The 24,136-nt window shown below is 41.3% G+C and overlaps 1 protein-coding gene across 3 annotated transcripts in view; it reads left to right on the top strand.

Annotated features, from left to right (window-relative positions):
• LOC106812332 (leucine-rich repeat protein soc-2 homolog) overlaps positions 1–24,136 on the top strand; it is a 32,661-nt gene that overhangs the window by 1,911 nt on the left and 6,614 nt on the right. The window contains exons 2-12 of one of the 3 annotated variants that reach the window (XM_014816175.1): positions 14,810–14,920; positions 18,424–18,560; positions 19,128–19,265; positions 19,695–19,763; positions 20,219–20,434; positions 21,220–21,315; positions 21,577–21,697; positions 21,949–22,057; positions 22,499–22,592; positions 23,122–23,226; positions 23,500–23,614. In XM_014816175.1, coding sequence (XP_014671661.1) covers positions 14,905–14,920; positions 18,424–18,560; positions 19,128–19,265; positions 19,695–19,763; positions 20,219–20,434; positions 21,220–21,315; positions 21,577–21,697; positions 21,949–22,057; positions 22,499–22,592; positions 23,122–23,226; positions 23,500–23,614 — 1,216 coding nt within the window. In that variant the 5' untranslated portion in view covers positions 14,810–14,904. Of the gene's footprint in view, positions 1–14,809; positions 15,002–18,423; positions 18,561–19,127; positions 19,266–19,694; positions 19,764–20,218; positions 20,435–21,219; positions 21,316–21,576; positions 21,698–21,948; positions 22,058–22,498; positions 22,593–23,121; positions 23,227–23,499; positions 23,615–24,136 lie in introns of those variants that run through there. The other 2 variants (XM_014816177.1, XM_014816176.1) reach the window with 2 other exon arrangements.

Raw genomic sequence — 24,136 nt, 5'->3', positions numbered from 1 at the left:
ATCAGCTGTGCAGAGCCAGTCAAGTGTCTGACTGCCATAGCCAGGGATGTCTGCTTTGGCATTGGCTTTTTCCCTTGGAAGCCAGGTACACAACATCTTGCAATATGCTGAGAATGCGGCGACGCTAATCATCACTGACTTCCACATAATCATCTACTTGTGGGTCATCAGATTTACCAACCATACATGTGAAGGAATTGAAGAGCTTTGAAGGTATAATTTCTCTGGCAGTATCTACAGTCGTATGAGAAGATTTTGGTGGCCAAGGCAGTGTGTTTGATGGGATGTCATCAATAGCAGATCGTAAATCATATGCTGATGTATACAGATCTCTCAAGCTTACTGGTTGCTGGGTATTGCAAGATTTTCCCTTTTTATTGCGTTTCCTTCCTTTTAGCGCATCACCAGCTTCCCTTGGTTGGCACTCGCTATCTGTAGTATCAGTTTCTGCATCTGTGTCAGTGTCAAATTGGACAGCTTCTTCAACCAGATCTTCTGCAGCAAGGCTATCTACATACACAAGTTCACTTTTATATTGCCTGTTTGGCTTTAGAAAGCACACCTGAGGGTATTTTTTTTAAGCCTCTGCTTCAAGTTCCATGCCTTGTACCTTGTTGCATCTTTGTTCTCAATGTCGCTCACAGTTTTGACAAATAACTTCTTTAATTTGGTCAAGCGGAGGATCTCTTTGTCCCTGATCAGCTTGCTATCTATTACCTGTGAACAAAATGCGTCAAAACTCTTTGCAGACAGTTCTACCTTTTCTCCCTGTGGTAGTGGTCTCGTCAAGAACCGTGTGTATGATCTGTGGCAACTGGTTTTCAATGTGGGTCAACAAATGGTGGTCTTGCTTGAGCTTGGCTGCCTTGAGTAATTTACCGCCGTTCACTAGTTCACACCGAGTCAAACGTTCTGGGTGTCTCTTCCGGTTGTGGTCTGTTGTGTACTGTGTGCCACGACAGATAATGCACACTTTGGGTATGATATGAGAACATGTATAAATTAATTCTAAATGTATAAATAACTCATAGATCGAAGGAAATAAAAAAATGAAAAATACAGGAGGCCGTCATCATAAGCTGAGCTTGACTACTAATAGGATGGTGGCCTCAAGGGGAAAATCAAGCTTGTAATTTTTTACATAAAGGTGGGAGATAAAGATAATAATATTTTAATAATAACAAATGTTAAGAGAATGTGTACTGTATAATAACGTACGTAACTTAAGTTTAGTCTTACTCTTACTTTTTAGCTCATCTGACGTAGTCAGATGCAGCTTGTAGAATCGCATGATCGTTTGTGCGTTCGTCCGGCCGTCAACAGTTTGGCACAAATCTTAACCACTCGACATACGGTCACGATATTTGGGACGTGGGGGGGGGGAATCGTGAAAAGGGCGCAGGATGACAAATTTGGGGGGTCAAGGGTCAAAGGTCAAGATGTGTAAACGGAGGGGGAATATTTCCCCTTAACTTAAGGTATAGGAGGAAATACGGAATTGCGGCACAAATTTTAACGGCTCGACCTATGCTCTGAATATTCGATGTATAGTGTGATGGGCAAGAAATTGGAGGTCACCAGGTCAAAGGGCAGTGGGGGAAAGGTCAGCTATCAGACATTTTCTGAGGACATGGCCTAATGGACAGAGTGAAAAACTTTTTTGCTTCAGCGCTGACCTACCATTTTTATCACTTTATTGAAAGAACCATGAAATGTGCTTTCCACTGACGTGCGAAGAGTAAGTGTATGATAACCTTTTGACCCTCAAGAGGAGGGTTAAACATGGATTCCTGAACTGCCTCAATGACATCACAGTGTTGTCATATTCATGGCACATCCATAATCTAGAAACCCAATAAGCCTGGATAGCCGAACGCCTAAAGCACAGGCACCACGGCTCAAAGGTCGTTGGATCAAATCCCATCTGATTTTTTATTATTTACCTGTTTTCTGTATTTTTCTATCTTTATCCATTTAACTATTTTTTTCTAATTAACGCAAATATTTACATGATTTATTTACAACAATTTAATAACAACAAATAATTTTTACAACAATTAATTTTTTTTTTAATAGGGTTAGAGTCACAATGCACCATAAAACAGGAGTTTCAGGCACGCGATTTGTATCAACCAATGGGATTTGGGAGGTATGCAGAATGCAGAAGGTTGCTGAAATGATGTGTACGCAACTGCGTATCTGCATATCTGCGCCTAACAAAGGTGTCACTACGCACGACTTAAATGTTATAACCGTAGCAACAGACCTCAGATGAGCCCAGACGCTCTGCGGCTCTTGTTTAGTCTACGCGTTTGGGCTGCCGCAGTTAACTTAAGTCAGTGGGTTATACACCTAGAGTTACATATGTAGCGTTTTAATATCATATGGATGTGCCATTAACAGATGCAGCCTCCAGTTTCTGCTTTGCAGCTAATCCCCGCTGTTGCTTTGTGGAATCTGTAAAATACTGGTAACATTTGCGGTGAAATCCAGCATCTCGTGGCAAGGGCACCGGCACCACGGCATGTAGCTCTAGTAACTATAGCCCGCGTGCAGTTGCCGTAGGCCTGCGGCAACTGCACGCGGGCTATAGTACTACTACTAAAGCTACACGGCATGCGGCCCAGCGGCAGTGACTCCATGGCATGAGTACGGATGAAAATTTTTGCAATTTGAGCTTGATTGCCCACTAAATCATTCAAAATTGCAACACTACGAGTCCGTAGAAACGTGGTCCAAGTTAAATCTTTGAAAGGTGTAATTTCACTCTCAGAAACACCAGGGTTGTGACAATAACACAGTATTTTCAAGGGGTTCGTGGGCGCAGCCATGTTGGAGTCGTTAGCAACAACACGCATGTACAATCATAGCGTAGTACGGCTCTTTCGATTGGATTATTTACTTCGCTCTTAGCGCATGCTTTGCAACGCGAGACCTAATTGGACAATTCTCCGTCATTTTACTACTTTCCTAATTTTCCCACAAAATTACTAAAAACCTCGAGGGCCTCAGACGTGGGATAAAAAATGAAAATCGTTGTTTCATATCTTTCCCCTTATTTACAAAAGATGTTCATGTTCTGCTGGGGAGGGGATCGCAAGACTAAAATAACGGACAGGATGGCCTATAGTCTACATGTCGTTGTGCGGTTAACCATCATAATATACATAAATTACTGTGATGTACATTAATGTGTATGAATTTTAATTGTGTGATCGATTCTCATCCAATCAGCAGCCTTGTGCCATCAAATTATAACGTTCCTGACAACGGGCTCCTGGTTTATAACCTGACTGGTTGCCTACTAATTATATACAAAATACTAGAAATAGGAATCGGTCCGAGTTTTGAAAAGTGGATAAAATCTTCATGCAAATAGTGTAACGCCGATTGCATTTACACCTCGTTATGTAGCGTTACATATAGGTCCGGGTTTGTTTTGACGCAGCTTACACCCCCGTCAGACCGGGGTGGCATCCTTACTGCGCTGCTACGGCGACGGAAAATGGGCCCAGAGCGCGTCAAGGTCGCCATAAGCGTGGTATAAGTGTGGTGGAAACGCCAGATATCGTGGTGTGGTCGCCATGGTCGCCAATGATCGCCGAGTCACGGCGTTTGTTTTGAGCATGTTCAAAACAAACGCCAAGGTTCGGCGATCTGACCTAGAATGCGGTGGGGTCGCCAAGGTCGTGAGACAAGCGTCGTAACATCTCCATGAACGTAGTACACGCGCAGTACACGCGTGGCAAAGACGCTGCGAAAATGGTAACATTTGCAACGGCGACTTCATGGATCTGTCTCATCCGATCTGCTGATCTATTTCATGCCGATCTGTCTCGGCCACGGCCACGGCCTCGGCCTCTGGTAGCTTGTTTCTTCGGCATCGTGTTTCTACTCAGCAAACGCACAACTATACAGTTGAAATTTCCGAAAATCTGACTAGCTTATATATAGTCGCCGTGAGAATGTGGTAGAAACGCCGTGAGGTCGTCGTGCAGTCGCGATACACGTAGAAGACGCGTGGTAAGAACCCCATGAGCATGGTGAGAGCGCCGTGGCAACGCCGGTGATCGCTGTTGCCAAGCCCATAGATCTCAATAGAAACTCCATAAGCGCGGAGAGGTCGTGGCGGGCGCGCCGTGAGAACGCGGTATGATCGCACAGGTCGCTGTAAGAGCGCGGTTTTTTCAAGTTTGTAATTTGTTGGGACTTTTTCTAGCGTTGTGTTCACGTTTGCCGGCGACCTTGTACATTTTCTGGTCGCCGTACGGTCGCGGATGGTCGCCGTCCAGTCTGACGGGGATATTAGTGACGACATGCAGTACGCATCGTTCGTACGTTTTGCATGAAATTGCGATGAAACCCTTGTAATTTCTCAAGGTGTGCAGAACATTTTACCAATTTGTTTGTTTGCCCTCACCCGACCGGCCCGCCAAAAAGGGGCCGACTCAAAAATGTTTATTAATATTTTCCATTCTTTTTTTTACAGATTGTATTACTGTACATTATATAAATCTGTAGGCAATACATTATATGTACCAAGCAAAAAAAAACATTCAACATAAAAGGTATCTCCACACAAGCACACTCGAGCATGTAGACACCATGCTGAATTTGTAAAAAGACCCCCCTCAAAAAAAGCCTCCCTACCTACCCAAACTTTTCAGCCTGGGTCGGGTGAGAGCAAACACATTTTTTTAAATTGTGGCCTTAGTGGTTTCAGTTAGTCATGGATATGTCATAGTATGTACTAACAGTAGACGTTTCACATACATTCTCCCATTTTGCACACAGGCGGTCATAATTGTGAAAAGTAGAAAAATGTTGATTTCTCCGTTTCGATTTCTACCATAGTAGCCAATGTATCAATGGATATTTTTCCGTCATTACAACTCAAAATAATTTAATTTTACACTCGTTTTAATGGTAATACATTGCTGTAAAAAAGCACACCAGGGTTTGTTATTAAGTACCGTCTTTTATGAGTTATGGTTCTTGATTTACATAAATGTTCAATTCGAACATACAACTTAAATTTTAGGCAGGTTTTTTGCTCATTTTTTTCAGTAAATATGAAACCTAAAGGAAAATCCTGACGCATGATTTTAGTGCATATTGTGCGTGTGGTGAGACTTTTGCTTTCATACGCTGTGGTAACTTAGAAATGTCCAAAATACCATTTTTACATAGTAATTCAAAATTTGTGTTGTCAGATAATTAGGGGCTGAAAATTGCATGAAATTGTTTGGCTTGAGCATAGAGATACATCTCATATGTAAATAAAACGTGTGATTGATTAGATTCATTTGTCAATAAGCGTTTACTTTTCATTAGAGCAATACCCATCCAAATGCTTGAGTGTATCCTTAAAGGGATACTTTCCCCTAGAATTTTAGAGTATATTAACTGAACGATATTTATTTTAGGCCAAATTCGTCCATATTATAACTGAAACAGTGTCGTTTAAGATATTGCAATCCTTCTGCTCTTAAATTAATAAATAAGAAACACCCACAGTCTGTAGCCTGCAGCCAAAACGTTGTTTTGCGCAACTTTTTCAGTGGATGCGCTTCCAGTGGCGCCACCATTGTTGTAAGCAGCGGTACATAGCTGTTAGTTTTAAGACATTTTTTTTAAAGATTTCTCATGAATATTGAACCATAAAACGTTTTATGTAGCGTAATTTTAACCTATTTTAACTGAAAATATCCAAATAATCTAGAGTAATGTATCCCTTTAAGTTTAAAGGTACACATGACCCTAGGTTTCTTGTTATTTTCAGTTAAATTATGTTTAAATTGTGCTACATAAATATTCCATTGTACAATGTTCATTAAAAATATTTTTTGAAAATGTTTTAAAACTAACAGCTGTATCGTTGCTTACAGGGACGGTGGCACCACTACTACTACTAGTCCATCTGAGTGCACTTTTTTGATTAGCTTTTGGTTTGAAATGTGAAAAGTAGAAATTCGATAGCAGAACTTTGTAAGGGTACCGTGTCATGGCATATATACTATTTTTTCCAACAAGTATTGTAATATACTGTAATATTGTGTACGAGCGCTTCTTTTTAGCTCATCTGACATAGTCAGATGCAGCTTGTAGAATCGCTTGATCGTCCGTCCGATCGTCCGATCGTCCGATCGTCCGATCGTCCGTCCGTCAACAGTTGGGCACAAATCTTAACCGCTCGACGTACGGTCACGATATTCGGCACATTGGGGGGGACGCAAAGACGAGTTGGGATAGTCGGAAGGCCTGGGGGCTCAAGGTCCAAAGTCAAGAGGTGTAAAAGAAGGGGAACATTGCAATCCCCGTAACTTAAAAGGCATAATTCGACTGCCATCGAGCGTTATGCAATTTAACAAGAATGGCTACATGTAACTGGGCACCGGCTGGTTGTGTAGTCTAATAAGGCGCCTAGCAATCTAGCTGTTTATACCACAACGCGTATGTAGTTCTGTCCAATACACTGCTGTTATAAGAAATGTCTAACTTGAAATCCGGCGAGTCCAAGAAATCGGTTTGTTGACAGTTATCAAACCGTCATGCTGGTCGCTGAACCGGTGTAACTGGCGTAGGCGGTGTCCATGACAGATTTATATGTGCATCCGACATTTTCGGGCACGTATGCCTCGGCGCCGTGTCAGTGATGTTCGATCCGTGTAGTCCTGAGTGCGGCAATTCCGGTACCTTAATGGTTTTACTCTTGGGATTCGGGATAGAGAAGAATATAGCGTTCTTGAGATTACAGCAACATATAATATGGTGGCAGACTAGGCCCAATAAGAACCCTAGGCAAACAATTTACCCGGGGACAAAGCAATTTCGATGGCTCAACATCTGTATGCAACATGTACGTGCAACCACCAAGAACGCGAGACTCGATTTATTTTGTTGGCCATAAATTTCTGCGCAAGTTGTCGCAGATTACCAAATACGGTATTTACATTAACATTTCCTTAGAATTAGCAGTGACTATTGGGACAAACTAATACGCGTGTGGTCTATAAAGGTACTGTACTTATTAACTACACAAGGTGCAGTTACTGTAGGCATGTCGTCAACTTTGCATAATCCGATGTCGAATTATGCTTAAGGTAATAGGGGAGAAATGCAGAATTGCGGCACACCAAATCTCACAACGGCTCCCGACCCTAGACGGCTCGTGGATAGTTGGTGTTATGAAGGCATCATTGGTGAGGAAGAAGCCATCACTTGGGCCGAAATTGGAGGTCAGCGAGTCAAAGGTCAATGGGCAACAGGCAGAGTTTGTTCAAGAGACATTTTCTAGGATCATGGTCTGAGCGGAGCGATTGAAAAACATTTTTTGCGTTGTCAGCGGTGACTCCTACGCAGGTTTTTAGGCCTTATTGAAAGGACCTCATGAATGCTCCCTTCTGCTTGACTATGCGAAGATAAGTGCGGAAATAACCTTGCTGACTGCCTTCAAGAGTAGGTTAAACATGGATTGTTGAGCTTGTTAACTAGTGACAGGCTGAACGTGCTTGGCGCTATTGTGGCATGGGGCGAGCCTACAGTTGCACAGTACAATCTGCAAAGGCAAATGTTTGTTGCGCAACCAAGGTTTACTAGCTCCCTTAAACATGCCAAGTGGATTTATTGTTTCTAACAAGTCAGTTGCTCGTGTAATTAGCTACAGCACTGAGTAAGCACGCCTGTATTATGCTACAACCCCCCCCGCTGTTAATGAACGTCCTGACTGCTCGCTGGTGTGTAGCAAAAACATGGGCAGCCCATTAGCGCAATGCATTGGGTGAACCATGGCACTATTCTAGATCATAATTATGCTAATCATGGAATAACGCTCAATGTCAGATGGGTGTAAACTACAGTCTGAGCGACCATGTCTCTTGCCTGAATATACCTCCTGCCGCCTCCGCCTGCAACTCAATGGAGTGAGGTTAATCGACGCACCGAAAGTGATCCGCATCATTTTGATTATTGATGACTGACTTTTGCACGCGCCATCTCGCGCAACTTGCTTTTGCTATTAGAGCATCCTTCACACCCCGCCCTCCCCACTCGCCTGCCCACCGTCCGGACCCGACCACTCACGGGCCTGCGCGCTCGGCACATATCCATGGATATACATGTCTAATATACGCGCAAGCTGCACAACTGTATCTTTATTACAGTACTACCGGTATACGGCAGAAGCTCTAGGCTAATCATACGCGATTTTTAGATCTGTATTAGTAGTATCCTAGATATAGTGTCTCTGAGCTACGAACGGCGCGGGGATGGACGGAGCCTCTTCAATCTCGCGTTTTGCCACCTGAGTTTAAGCAATCAGAAGACCCACCCACGCGCCTGCCGTCGTGAGTCGATGTCCGCTCTGCGGCACTTGTTAAGTGCTGCACTTTCTAGCATCATATTTTTTTGTGTCAATTTAACTAATGAATACTAGTGAGAGTGAATATCTACTGCCTCAAATGCTAACCCAAATGAATAGGTATATCACTTAAAAAATACAACAATATATGGACGACGTGTCGACATATTGGTACAGACAATATGTGTTGCGCAATGTCTAATTGTATCATGGGCGCGCCGACTAGTAGGATGTCGGAGTGTGGGATGTCCTAAGCTATTACTATAGGATGTTCACGTCCAATGCTGTAGCATATAGCTATATAAAGTGCCGTGAACAGACAAAAACCATAGACTATTTGGTCCCACAGAAAATTTCGCTAATACAGGATAAAGGTTAAGATAACATTTGTTAAGCGGACGCGTTGATTTGGATGGCGCCCCCGACTGGGTCGCTCGCAGCTGTGAAGTCTGAAGATATAATAGAGAAATATGGGCTTTCAAGGCGTTAGTAGAGTCCAGATACTAATGTAGATGTGACGGAAATGTAGCTTGTGAGGTGCATTATAGTATTGGAGCTATTCAAATAGATCTGCGCCCGCAGAGAAATAAATGCTATGGAGTATTGAGTGCCTAGTATTTTTAGCGAAGCTAGGATTATGATATATAGACCACTTGGTTGCTAACCGCAAAGCAGAGCATCTACAAATAAAGGCCTGTCTTAAACCAAATGGGGTTAGCCCGGCTAGAACACAGTTGCCGAGCTGGAAGGGCAGCACATCTGCAGAGGCTGAAGATTATGCGCGCGTACCCATGATGCACACACCGCCGTCGCGCCGCTCCGGGATAGAAGTGGGGACAGTGGGTGTTATATTGCTCTTGTGTGTGGCACTGAAGGATTATGTAGATACTGTTTACGAGATTCACCGGTGATATTTAGTGGTGCATAATGCTGAAGTGGTGTTTCTGTCTTTTTGCGTTGTTGCTGAGGAGTTATGTAATAGTTTTATTTGAGATTGGCGGGATGTATGCTATTGCTAGGTAGTTGTTACATGTAGTTGAACCTGCAGAACGACCTGCCTACTGTCGTACACACCGTAGGAGTTCGCCCGGGCGACAAATCATAATGCCGTGCGTGGGTGTGGTCACGTCCATCGGGTGTTCGTCCTGCGTGCCGTGGCGTGTGCACGGTACAATTGCCGTGCGTCGTGTTCGGCGTGCGTCGGGCGTGGTGCGTGCGTGGTGTCCTACATGTACGTGCATAGCGTGCGTTGTGTGCCGTGGCGTGTTCAGCGCCACGTGTGTGCGTGCTATGTGCACGTCATGTGGCGGCGTGCGTCGGTGCACGCACCTCGTGCGTGCATTGCGTGCGCTGAGGTGCGTGTGTTACGTACGCCGGCGTGCATGCGTACCGTGTGTGGCTTGCGTTGGCGTGTCGTTTGGCACGTACAGGCTGGCGTGGCATGCGTGCTGTCATGGAGCGTTGCGTGCGTGCGCCTGCACGTACACATCGTGCATGTGCGTGCGTGCGTTTTGCACTACACGTTAGTGCGTTGCGTGCGTGTGTACTGTACCCATGCGTGCATCCGTACTGTTGTGGCTTGGCGTGCGTGCGTATGCACGTACAGGCGGTGCGTGTATGCGGTGGCGTATGTACGTCGGCACGGACGGGCGTCGTGCACGTACAGCACGTGCGTTGCATTGGCGTGCGTGGCGTGTTGCACGTACACAGTTATGTTTGCGTGCGTGGCGTTGGTACGTACACGATGCCGCCCGTGCGTGTCGTGCCCGTGCGTGGTAAACGTGCACGTGTGTGGCGTGCCGTGGTGGCCGTGTGGGCATGACATGTAGCGTGCATGCGTGCGTGGCGTGGTGTGCGTTGCGTTCGTGGCAGTGTAGCAGCGGTGTGCATGGGCGTGGTCGGTGGCGTGCGTGGGCGTGTGCACGTCCTACGCGTGTATGGGTTCGTTTTCTATAACTAAGTGACTGCATGGAATCCGGCAAGAAACTACTGCAAACGCTCGAAAGTAAAAATGAGCTAATAACTAAGTGTCTTATATAGCAGTTTTCGGATAATTACCTAATTAAGTAGACGTGGCTAGTATAGTCAGGCCTCTCTGAAGTGGATCGTCTGCAGACTTTAACTAAGCGCATTTTAATCAGCTGGTTATAGTTCGCTCACTGAGGATACGATGCTATTCGTGATTCCTGTATCTTTCCAACTGACCGGTTGATTGCGCAATCGTTGTAACACCTCTAACTCCAGCTGCGCCACCTGCTGACAAAGCTAGCGGCTAACCCCATTGCTTTAAAAATTTTAACTACCACTTCTTACTGGTTCTAACTATGTTGTCGTCACGTCAGTTGTTATTTAGGGTCAGTCTCGCATCAGTCAAGCATCTGTCGTCAGACTTCAGAATTGGGCAGTCACATTCTCAAATTTGATTAAGTCTGTGAACCTCTACAGCATAGTAGCTATGCGTTGTGAGGATCTACATGGCAGCAGGATGCAGAGTTTTACTGGAATTATCCATTGTTCTATTCTATTTAGCAAGCCTCAGCTGGCGCCACCTTGTGGTGTAGGCGAACAAGTAACTTTGAAGTCAGAATGACAGTGTACCGCTTTAGCTGGGGTACTTTAAAATTATTGTATCCCCCGCGACGAAGTTGGCGGGGATACTATGGTTTCATGTCTCCCCAGCTGCCGCCGCCGCAGACAATTTCCCTTCTGCTCTATAACTCGACCCCTAATTCACCTAGCGCTACCAAACTTGGTATACTTACACATCTTGGGGAGAAGGTGAGCAGCGTACCAAAACCAGGTCACTGTGACCTTTATTTGACCTTTACCTTGACCTTGATAATATTTCCCTTCCGCTCTCTAACTCGGCTCCTAATTGACCTAGCGCTACCAAACTTGGTATACTTACACGTCTTGGGGAGAAGGTGAGCAGCGTACCAAAACCAGGTCACTGCGACCTTTATTTGATCTTTACCTTGACCTTGATTATATTTTCTTTCCACTCTATAACTCTGCCCCTAATTGACCTAGCGCTACCAAAACCAGGTCACTACGACCTTTATTTGACCTTTACCTTGACCTTGATCATATTTTCCTTCCGCACTCTAACTAGGCCCCTAATTGACCTAGCGCTACCAAACTTGGTATACTTACACATCTTGGGGAGAAGGTGAGCAGCGTACCAAAACCAGGTCACTGCGACCTTTATTTGACCTTTACCTTGACCTTGATCATATTTCCTTCCCGCTCTATAAATCTGCCCCTAATTGACCTAGCGCTACCAAAACCAGGTCACTACGACCTTTATTTGACCTTTACCATGACCTTGATTATATTTCCCTTCGCTCTATAACTCGGCCCCTAATTGACCTAGGCAGGGCTCGAATTAACCGACGGCACCGACGGCAATTGCTGTCGGTGCCCCTATCAATCGCCGTACTGCCCCTGAAAATCCAACTCGACCGACGGCAGTCACCTGCCTTTGCCCTTTTGTGTAATTGCCGTCGGTGCCCTTTAATCTACTGCCCTAGTTTCGTTTTTAGTCAAATCAACATAACACGTGCGCGTGCGTGCTGTAGTTGCAATGATGAGCTTGAAACCGATAGTCGCAGGAGGGAATAATAACAGCATCAGATAATTATTCACTCCTGATAGCGGGCATGTAAAATTGTTACTGTACTTCCATTAGCAGAGGGGGCTACAGGGGTCGGGGTTACGGTGTAAGCTTACATGGGATGATGAGGGCATATTGTTTTGTACATTAAAAGCAAGACGATGTTGATGTACTAATTTCTTATGAGTTTTCCTTTATTTTACAAAAGTGCCTTGGTGCCCTTCTCAAATTTTGAGAGTTGTCTTGGTGCCTTTTAAAATTGCCTCTGTGCCCTTCCATTTTAGAGAAAATTCAAGGCGATTTCTCACATGCCCTAAAAAAATTGCCTTGCCCTTCTCGTCGCTTAATTCGAACCCTGGACCTAGCGCTACCAAACTTGGTATACTTACACATCTTGGGGAGAAGGTGTCGCGTACCGAAACCAGGTCATTGCAACCTTTATTTGACATTGACCTTGACCTTTATCATATTTCCCTTCCACTCTATAACTCGGCCCCCTAATTGACCTAGCGCGACCAAACTTCGTATACTTACACATCTTGGGGAGAACACGAGGGATTCATGTAGTTGGCGACAACTGCCCTTTCTAGTTTTCAATTAAATTTAGTGTAAATAATGGTATATATAGCATATATATATATATATATACAATTATAATACTTGCTGTATATATATACAAATTTAGTAGTTTAATATCCACTAGAATTAATTAAATAAATTTTAATTGTCCGTGATTTTTTGCGTACATCACTGTTTGCACCAACACTTTTGCTGCTACAAGCAAAGTTTCACTTGGTAAATTTTTTTCCACATATTACAGACTGGGCGTTTTACAGCAAATGTAAATGTTTTCTAATATGAAATAGTTCTGAGGGTTGTCCAGAGTGTTGTCATTTGTTAAAGTTGTACCAAGTTATGTACCAAGACAATGGTTTACACATGAACAAGAGTGTCTGGTCCTTACATCTACACTCAGTCCTTACATCTCAGTCTAGATCGTAGTAATGGTAGTGATACAGGGTTTCTTATTATACAGAAGAGGCACAGTGGCGCACCACCGTTGTCGAATTCAGTGTTTCCCCTGCATTGACATGAGCGAGGCGGGCTGCCTCACTCAAATTCTCAGCCACCACACAGAAATTTGTCCAAAACACCGCCTCGCTGACGAAAATCACTGTTCTTCCATAGCACAGTGCTTATAATGCACCAAATTGCACAATTTTTCAAAAATATTCTAGGAGGGGGCATGCCTCGGACCTCCTTAGCTGGGCTGCGCTTTGCTAGGACCTCGAAACGTGCAAACACACCAAAACAAAATTTACCACCTCACAGACTTTTTGGCCAGGGGAAACACTAAAAATTTAGCATCGCCGTTGTGAAAATGTTCCTGTATTTACTGATAAGCATATCCTGTATCTATGTACCTATAGATAAGTATATCAATACATCCTGTCAAGAGCGTATTAAGAAGGAGAGCGTACAACGGTGAAATGCTGAAACCATGTTGCTGTATTAGTCGAATTAAGAAACTTTGCCCGTTTTATATTGACGATTCTTTGCGGTATTATTGATCAGCTGTCCTACCTTGCTAATATAAAATGAACCGCTTGTCCCTACGATGCCCCTACGCTGAGATAATGAGCGGTGAAAATCTGGTATTTTTGCCGAAAACTGACTCGAGATCCCTGTTGGCTGCGGCCCTCTCTCGCTTTGTGGCCAGTTTGTTGCTTCCGGTCGCCGCTACGTAGCGCCATGGTAGCGCTGACTCATTACGTCATTACTAATACTACAGAGTTTACTACATCCAGCATGAGGTGGGGGTCATCACTATGGCAATCAATAACAGACGTCATCGTGGCGTAATGGCCGCGTCCATGACTGGGAATGCGAGAAAGGATAGTAGAAGGAAAAGAAATCTAAAATCAACAAAACTGTCAAGGTCTAGCACTCTGTTGAGGTAGTCCAAGTTTTGGCATAGCTCGTGAAACTGAATGTTCTGCCATTGCACTGCCTTCACACGTTATACAGGAAAGTTGTAAATTGTAGTCGCAGATGTACACGCAAAAACAGAAAATGGCGATGTATGGTATGGTCTACCCAAAGTTTCTTGCTCTACAAACAAGTTTTCATTCATCCCATTTGTCAATGAATGACGGAAACACGTGAGGTTTCCCGAAGCAATCGCAAAGCGAGAGAGGGTCGCAGCCAACGGGGATCTCGAGTCGGTTTTCAGCAAAAATACCATATTTGGTATTAACAAGTTAGGACGGCTGACTGGTAATACCGCAAAGAATCGTCAATATAAAACGGGCAAAGTTAATTCACCGTTGTACGCTCTCCTTCTTTAAAATACGCTCTTGATCCTGTATATGGATCCATCATGCGCGTTTGTCTAATTTCCACTCAGAAGAAACCCTACAGGTGATAAACGGATAATGATATATTTTCTAATATACAGGTAACTATATATGCATGTGTGCATTGTGACAGGCATCTGAGTTATTGCAAATAACTCGGAAGTGATCCCCAGGTGACATAATTCTTTGTCTAACACAGGGATGGGCAGAAACTTGCCTGCCACTGCCAGTGTACTGCTACCAAATGCAGCAGTGACCCCAACAACCAGATGAAAACGTATTGTTGGTTTGTTGAAGTTGCTACAGTCGTTATGAAGATCCCAGCGACCAGTGCAACTACAAAATGGAAACAAGGCTTAAATAAGATAATCTCGAATTTCATTCACACACTAATTGCATTTGCACTGTGTTGGGTAACTTTCTCTGGTGTACATTAAAATCACTAAGAACCAATGGTTCCACTTGTGTTGAATACTGTAGGTAGAGCTGGTAGAGGTGCGTGTGCCTGTCTAAGTGTGCAGCACAGACGGCAAAGCAGGCAGAGAGACGGTCCCCGAGACAGTATAGGTTCTACAATGATGAAGAAAGCTGGTAAGGGACGTGGAGACCCCAATGCAGACGCAGCTGCACGATTAGCTGATTATAAAGGCGAAAGCCATGTACCTTTAACTGGTAAGTATAGTCAGGCCTACCAAAGTACGCAAAGCTAAATCTGGTGAGACAGTGTAGGGTAATGTCTTGCTCTCACACGCATCTACTATCTTCTGTCTGAATTCAAATCGAGAAACAACGATACTGGAAAACATGTCTACAAATCTAGTATAAATGTATTATTTTAGGTTATTTTCATGGGTGAGTACACTGAGTAGGCCAAAACCTATGTGGTCCCCCAATTTGTGTACACAACTTTTGTAATTGGCATTTAATCAGTGACTGTAAACGTAATATATATAGAAAAAATTGCACTACTAGTGATCATTCCTGAGTGACTTGTCTTGCTTCTATGCTTGGAGTTGCTTTCACCCAATACTCTTTATTTCCTGCCATTTCCCAGAACTATTTGTGCTCATATAGACCTCCTTCTTTGCTTGTATGGGCAATACTTACAGGTATTTTTACTGTGCTTTCGACGTGTCTTGTCTGTTTGATGCAGTTGCCATTGCCATTATGCTTCTGCCAGCAACTGTGTTTGCAAATGTCAAGTTGTCATTTTAATTGCCCTGAATCTCCTCTATGACTCTATACTGACTACCAAGAATATTTGGTTGACCTGGTAACAAGAATTCTGTCCAAGTTAGATTCTAATCTCTCTATCTATTCCTATATATGGCATAGAATAATTGCATATTTGTGCTTACAACTAGCTTAATATCGTCGCGATAGGCAAGTTTTTGTAAGTGGCAATATTTAATGTGCCAACTGAATGTGAAAGACGTCAGTTCCAAAATTTACAGAGAAAGCCTTGTGAATTCCTCAGAGAAGAAATATATCAGTGTAATAGCTTTAACGAGATTGGACTAGAGAATGCAACGTTTCACCTAGGACTAGGCGTCCTACTTTTAATGTCCATACTCGGGATACATGCACATGCACACACACATATGCACACTGTGACACATGTACACTCACGCACGCACGCACAAACACGCACACACGCGCATCTATATGGCTGTTTTCTCTGTGATGTGTATGACATTCCAACATCGTTGCTTGTTGAACTTCGGGTGGTTCTGTTCGCGGAATAACTGTGTACGTGCTTTGTTGTTAAGTGCACTCCTGTTGCTGCCTGTGTACTTTGGTAGGGCTGGTAGTACTCATGCAGTTGTACGTAGGACTGTAGTGCTTCAGATCTATTCCACCAATGCGGATTCTCATTCAGTGATTGTCAGTCTGCTCTATTGGCCAAACTATATTCGCAAGGGTGAGTAACGATTGCCCACAAATCTGGTCAGTGCATGGAAATTAATCAAGCGTTTGGTGCTTGTTTGAAAAATTTTGTGAATTACTTTTCATTGGCTTTGACTTTCATTTACTTTTTATTTTTTATGTTTTTGCTAAATTTCCTGCCTTTCAAAAATTACACTCATACATGTGAAACTTAGCTGATTCCCCCTCCTACCATGATACTGATGAAAGATAAATAAGAGATTGGCCTTCAGAAGAAATTTATGAATGATAAACCAACTTGGTGGATATGTTTTATTTACGTTTTGTCTCTTACCAACGTTACACGTTCTATTCCGTAGTATGCAAAATATTTATCCATCTCATGAGTTTAGGGCATTAATATTCGTAGTTAGTTGGAAAGGATGCAATATTCTGATGCGTGCATGCACACTCAACTTCTCTGGATGCTAAAGGTAGGGAAGATTTTCACGTGTGAATGTGTGTGTGTGTGCGTGAGAGTATGCTTGCGGGCATTTGTATTTATGTATTACAAATTATGTGTTTTCAAAGTCAATAACGGGAAATAGGTTTAAGTGTTGGCAAGATTGTGTGGTCAAGTGGGATTCCGTATATCAGTATCCAGCTCTCTAACTCGGCCGCATAAGAATTCATGTTTACACTTACAGTGAATCGTGTGTGGATATTTACAGTATCGCCTACAACTGAATAATGCTGCGCACTCTAATGAGTCTTTTTAAAAGAAAATTATCATGCAAAAATATAGTCATCTAGCAGAAATATGAGGTGTATTTGAAATTATTGCTTCTCTATACATTTAGGTCTCATATGGTGCTACATATATAAGTAGGCCTATGTATGTGTGCATGTTTTATATAATACATAAATATAAAATTTGCCATTTGATCAAGTCGTGATGACAGTTATAAAGATGTATACTGTTGTTTCTGCAGTGTAAAAGGTGAGGTACATTTTGCTTCATTTTTGGTTCATTTTGCACCTAACCAATGTTTTCTATTATTTATTTCATGAGCAGCGTTCCACAGTTCGATGTTGTTGCTGTATGCATATATTTTATAAAATTCTGTGTCAAACTATATTTTCTGTGTTGATGTAATGTAAGCCAGTAGTGCTCTGTGTGTTAGGCATAGCATATTATTTGACTGTTTATCTTATGGGTTGTGTTTCAGTGAAGTATATATCACTGTGGTGGTTTTGCCTGTTCTCTATGATGTTTGTGTGTGTCCCAGTGGGATTTATTTTGTTTGCAGTCATGTCATGCATACAAGTTCACTTAAAATCAAATATATGCAATGTAAAAATTAAAGCCCCTCAATGCACGGTTGATGCATTTTCTAATGCCTATGTTTCATAATTTACTGACTTACATCATATGATAATATTCTTTTAAGCATTGTGCTTCTTTTGTGACTGTACCTTGCACCATAGCACTTAATAAACCTTGTCATTTTCCTATGATAAAACCTCACTAGTATGCATTTAAGAAGCACCCAAATTGAATTTCATCGCAGCAAAAGCATTATAGTACAATAATTGGCCTGTATATGCTTAGAAGGGCAACCTATCCAAGCAATTTCCTATTTCTAGGTTACACGCACAAAACTGTATATAACAAACTTAAATTGGCATAGAGGGGCTTTAAAGTGTACACGTCATTTAACTGTTATTTGGTGTGGCATTCTGTGTAATTTTAGTATATATTGAAGCACAGTCTTTCTATATTAAGTTGGTCATTTTGGAAGAATGTTTTTTAATCTTAATTTCACGACTTCACAGTGTTTTTCTATTGGACTTATCTGTTTTACTTTTGATATGCAGTGTTCAATTATCCTACAAAGTGCAATTATTTATTCTGTCCAGAAACGTTTAGGATAATGTTTGTAAGAATTTGTTTACATTTTCTTGATAAGACAATAGTAAATTCCATATATGCTGTTTGTTTATACTATATCACCTGAACTAATTACCTATTTAAACCTCCTCTCCAGCATATTCAGAATAATTTCTCACCTGCATAGCTGCATTATCTAAAACCTGAGAAATTTCAAGATCATTCCTAATCAAGTGTGCATTCCTAGATCAATCAAACAAATCCTAATCAAGATCAATTCCTAGTCATGCGCATGTGTCAGTGTGTCTTATTGTTTATGCTATTTTAACTCATGCAGGCACAAGCCCAACTACACCAAGTTCACCAGAAGAAGGCACAAGTTCAGGGACCAGCACGACAGTAAGTCCCAGCGCAAGTCACGGTCTGGAGATTGTCTCAGATCCCGACATGCCTGGTACTTCGGAGAGACACAAGGTACACATACTTGTGGCTCGCACTACTTGTGACTAATATTATCACATGATTCTGTGTGTTACTGGATCACAATGTGTTACCTCTGCGTGGTTTGTCAGCATTCTGTAATTACATCGCTAGTAGCAAGTATAGTCTCAGGGTTTCTTATACATACATAGGAGGCAGAGTGGCCCACCGCCGTTGTCAAATTTAACATCGCCGTTGTGAAAATGTTCCTGTATTTACTGATAAGTATATCCTATATCTATATCAATACAGCCTGTATTTGAATCCATCATGCGTGTTTTTTTCCCAAACTGGCCATTACCTCATTTTTTGTCTAATTTTCCCTCAGAAGAAACCCTGAGTCTCACTGCGCACTTGCCCGTCTATCAGTAAAGGGAATTCATGTTGGTTCTTTTTTTTGGAGTGGAGCACACACAGTAGCAGATCCCTGGGACCCTGACCAGCACCGTGTGCTTGATTGTGTTTGAATCGAGTCACAATGTCAGGGTCACATTCGCCAGAACAAGCATGGTAGGGATCGGCTCATGAGTCGGTTCTGATGGTCTCATTATCGTTGTACAGGAGAAGAAGCTGAGCACAAGTTCAGGCATCTCCGACCCAACGCGGCCAAAGCAGGTCATGGTTGCTCAGCCGGGTTCAAACAAGCCGAAGCCAACAAATCCGTCGGTGAAGAAGAAAGCTATGGTCACTGCAGAAGTGGTACGTAGCCTTGTCATCGTCGGCAGGGAGAACACTCGGGGAGGTTGTAAAGAGCATTGAAATAATGGCAATGTGGGTTTTTTCTGTCCGCAACCTGACGAATGAAATTCGTTGTGGTAGTGAGAACGTTCGTGCATGGGTTAATGCACGGTTTCCAAAACAAAAAGTTTAAAAAACAACAACAATGTTGTCGGAAAAGTAGTTGGGTCGACATTTTTAAAAACATAAATATTGCCGATAACCCATTCATGCTTATGGAATGGGAGACGGTGGTGTCCACATGCCGTGGCAAAATTTTACATACTAGTCAAAGTTAACAGAAAATCAATGAGTTTAGTGTGGTTTAATCTTAGGAATAGGTGTAGAAGTGAAGTGTGTAATTGTGAGTTATGCTTGTATATGTGTTATTCATGATTGCTTTTTCTACAGGATATTAATAAAGAGTTTAATCGGTGCAAAGAAGAAGGGAAAACAAGGATAGACCTTAGCAAATCAAGTGTAAGCTGATGTAATAATTTTGTTGTGTATTTAATTGGTATAATTCAAGGTATTTGCATGCTCATTTTTCCTGTACTCGGTCTCACGATATAAAATCTAGACTAGCATGAAATATATCCCTTATTGCATCTGGCGTGTGCATTCCAAATACCTAAAATAATAAGCAACTAGTGTGTTCAAAGTTTTTGGTAGGAAGCATAACTGGTAATTATAGTTCTAGTGAGGTTCTTACCAGCCCAGTTTGTGGATAAAATCTGGTTTGGAAATAACATTGATCTGAATCGTATTGATGTTCCTCCAATTTGCCTCGGTTCCATAAAGGTTTTGATTGCACCTAAGGTAATACCTACCTTGACCTAATAAATGTTAGTTCTATCCCTGTGAGCCATATAACATTGATCGTTCGTGTTTGTCGAACGAATATTGACCGTTTGTTTCTTCTATGTGCGTGGCAGATAACAGCATTGCCAGCGTCTGTGCGGGAGCTGAAGCATCTAGTTGAATTCTACATCTATGGCAACAAGTTGACGACGCTGCCCGTAGAGATTGGCATGCTGACGAGCTTGCAGACGCTAGCACTGAGCGAGAACTCGCTCACCAGCCTGCCCGACACGCTCATCAACTTGCGACAGCTGCGAGTGCTTGACCTCAGACACAACAAGTTGAACGAGGTCTGTTCACGCATAGGACTGTGCTATTCAAAAATGTTTTCACGAGTACATTCACCAAGAGATCTGCATCTACCACAAATTAGCAGAGAATGCACCCAATATACGAAGTTTTGATTTCTCCCAGAATATACTGAGTAAAAACCAAACTTTTAATATGCATAAACCTTATATATGATTAAATGTTCTTAGCTTGCCTGTTCATCTAGACATAAAAAGAATTCTTGCTTAGAATAGAGGTGCAAATGCACAAATTGCAATTTAGCAGTATGCAGTGTTGATGCCTGCTTCATATGTTATTGTCGGGAGTTGAAAATTGAGTCTTCATTAGTTGTGCAATGAATGAGCTGGAAGTCTATATCTACATCTCTCTCTCTCTCTCTCTCTCTATATATATATATATATATATATCTATATTTTATATAATATATACACACACACATATATATATATAATATATACATATGGAAAATATAGGAAGTCTCATTGCACTGCACATGTACATGAATTTGACGTAGAGGGCTTAGCAATCCAGCAATGATTTCTCAAAGATGTGGCATCCGTGTTCAATGATACTATCGATTTTGACGTTAGCATCTCCTTGTCACCAAGAAGTTGGTAAAGCTGCTGTGAAATCAAATCAAAGGCATGTAGCAGGCAAACTATGCACAATGACATGATTGTGATTTACGCCAGTGTTCAAACCCTGTATATGTTCTATGATCACACATAGTGATTAGAGAGTTATTCCCTCCTGATTAAAGTGTTTGCAACTTCACTCTTTGCAGATCCCTGATGTGGTGTATAAGCTAACGTCATTGACCACACTGTTCCTGAGGTTTAACAGGATAAAGGTAGTAGGAGAAGAAATAGGCCACTTGAAGGTGAGAGAAAATGGAAACGTCTCTTTCAGTGTAATATGTAATGACTACTAGCTGCAGGTGTACATTGCCAAAGTTACAGATTGTTTATGCAAATAGGATAATTTAATAAATAGCATGTTGATAATCAAGCTGTTGCATGATCTGAGTAATTTGCTGGGTAACCTCGAAATCTTATATTTGTTAATGTGTCACCATATTACATTCTTGTAATGTATCATATATTCTCTCCGTGATATTAATATTTCTGACTTGTTGTTTCAGCAATTAAGTATGCTGAGCCTAAGAGAGAACAAAATCAAAGAGTTACCACAGGCGATTGGAAAACTAGTGAATCTCATCAACTTTGATGTGGCTCACAATCATCTAGAACATTTACCTGAAGGTTTTTGTATTTAGGTGTTATCACTGAGATAATTTATTGCTCCCCTTGTTGCTAAGTATAAACCCAGCGGTTGGAGTTATGTAGTGCATGGTTATAATTACCAGTTGTCAGATCAACCGATTTTTGCTTGAAATAACCACAAAATATTGTAAGGTTAAGTACTAATATCCTAATACCCTACTAAAAACCCCGTACTGTGTATAAACATATATTACTCTATAATAATATTACTTGTTTGTTTTACTTTGTAGAAATTGGCAAATGCATACACATTTCATCGTTGGATTTACAACACAATGAATTGAAGGATGTTCCAGAGTCATTAGGAAATCTTAGGTCACTTTCAAGGCTTGGGCTTAGGTAAGTCTTTGTGTATATTAATGCTTGTGCCCTCAAAATTCCATTCACACAGGCACTGCAAAATCATTGCCTCACAATTTTAATAGATATTATTGTGAATTATGTGCTGCAGTAAATACATTTAAAATATGATGTGAAGTTTGCTACATTTAGATTTCTGTATTGATTTTTGATGAAAGTATGAAACTAAATTGAAGTAATATCATATTTTGATCTGTTTGACAGATAACCTGCATGGCATTTTGTATTCATAAAAATGTCACAACATTCTGTTGTAACATGGTCCCATATTATATATATATATATATATATATATATATATATATATATATATAAATTGCCAAAGCTTCATGGTATGGATTTTAAATAGGTAACAATGTATATTAATAATATCACAAAGACAAAATGTAAATGTTTGAATACACATTGTTTTATCTTCAGGTACAACAGGCTAGCTATAGTTCCAAAGTCATTAAGAAACTGTGTTAATTTGGAAGAATTCAACGTGGAAGGGAATAATATTTCCCAACTACCGGTAATTATTTTATAATACATTTTACCTTTGATTCAATGGACTGATAGCAGGCAGAGCATGGCGATTGACAAAATAAAATTTAAATATATATTTAATGGTTGATGTGTAAAATTGTAGAATAAATAAAGTAAATAAAGTGGGAGAGGACAAAAGATACATGAAAAATTTCCAATGAAAAATATATTAAATAAACAGGGATGCATATTAAACTCATGATGCAGTTAATGTTTTAAATTATCCATAATAAAATTGTGAATTTAATTTTATTCATGTTCTTGATCAGTGATGCTCCCAAGTTCGAGGTCTTTGAAGCTGTGTATCTGTGTAAACTCGATTATATGATCTGTCCAAACAAATTGTCCCAAACGTGGTGGTGGTGGTGATGTAATGGTTGGAAACTACTGCCACCTAGTGGATAAAATGGTATAACTAATATTATAACGTGTAAGTAGTTTTTGAATGTGTAGAGTTTGTTGGGGATTGCAGTGTGAGGTATTATATGTACTATCTTTTATTATAATTTATGCAGGAGGGTTTGCTATCTAGCTTGTCGAAGCTGACTGGTCTCACGTTATCTAGGAATGCATTTACGTCCTACCCTGCTGGTGGCCCTCCTCAGTTCGCTTCGGTTTATGTAAGTATCTAACACTGTCAAATTGGTTGGTCACTTGGCATTGGGTTCTTATCCATTGTGGCAAGGTAGTAGTATTTTAAGTTGTATAGTTTTTAATTTTTTTTTAAATTTGGAGTTTAATCATTCCAGAACAACTAAATCGTAAGGTGTAACAGGTTTCATTATCGTGAAAAGAAATTTTTTGCGCTCTTGAAGTTTATAAAATGTGTTACATGAATGCTATCAACTGTCTAGTCCTTCAATTTTATATGTTCACATGTTAATGTATTTTAGACAATAAACATGGAGCACAACCAGATCAACAAGATACCATTTGGCATATTTTCCCGAGCCAGAAATCTGACAAAACTCAACATGAAAGATAACCAGTTGACATCCTTGCCACTCGGTAAGTTGACACACGATCCCTCCCCATCCCTAGGATAATTCCTGTTATTTCTGTTGTTTGGATTTTCAAGTTTAACGGTAAACATTTAGACAAATAATTATATAAAAAGTATACTATCTTTTTTATAGCCCATCTGACACAGTCAGACGCAACTTGTAGAATGGCAAGCATGTCCGTTTGCCCCATCAACAATGTGGGCGCAATTCTAAATGACATGTGGTGTTAATATTCGGTGCATGGGGAAAACGCAGAATTGTTGTGTTTGTTTGCATGAGTGTGAAGGGCTTGACCTATGTTCTTGATATTTGCTATACAGAATCATGGGGGGAAAGCCATCACTTGGCAAAATTTGAAGTCAGATGTCAAAGGGCAGTGAGAAAACTTGTAGATTTCTGATATTTTTGGAAGATATGGTCTTAGGAATGAGTGGAAAAGAAATTTATATCAGAGTTAAATAATTATTTTCATGGATGTTGAAAGGATTATGAAATGTACTTTACTTTAATGTGCAAGGCATATCTG

This window comes from Priapulus caudatus, unplaced genomic scaffold (genome assembly GCF_000485595.1).
Source record: "Priapulus caudatus unplaced genomic scaffold, Priapulus_caudatus-5.0.1 Scaffold635, whole genome shotgun sequence".
NCBI lineage: Eukaryota > Metazoa > Priapulida > Priapulimorpha > Priapulimorphida > Priapulidae > Priapulus > Priapulus caudatus.
Note: the sequence above shows the minus strand (reverse complement) of the source record. Positions and strands in the feature narration are given on the sequence as shown.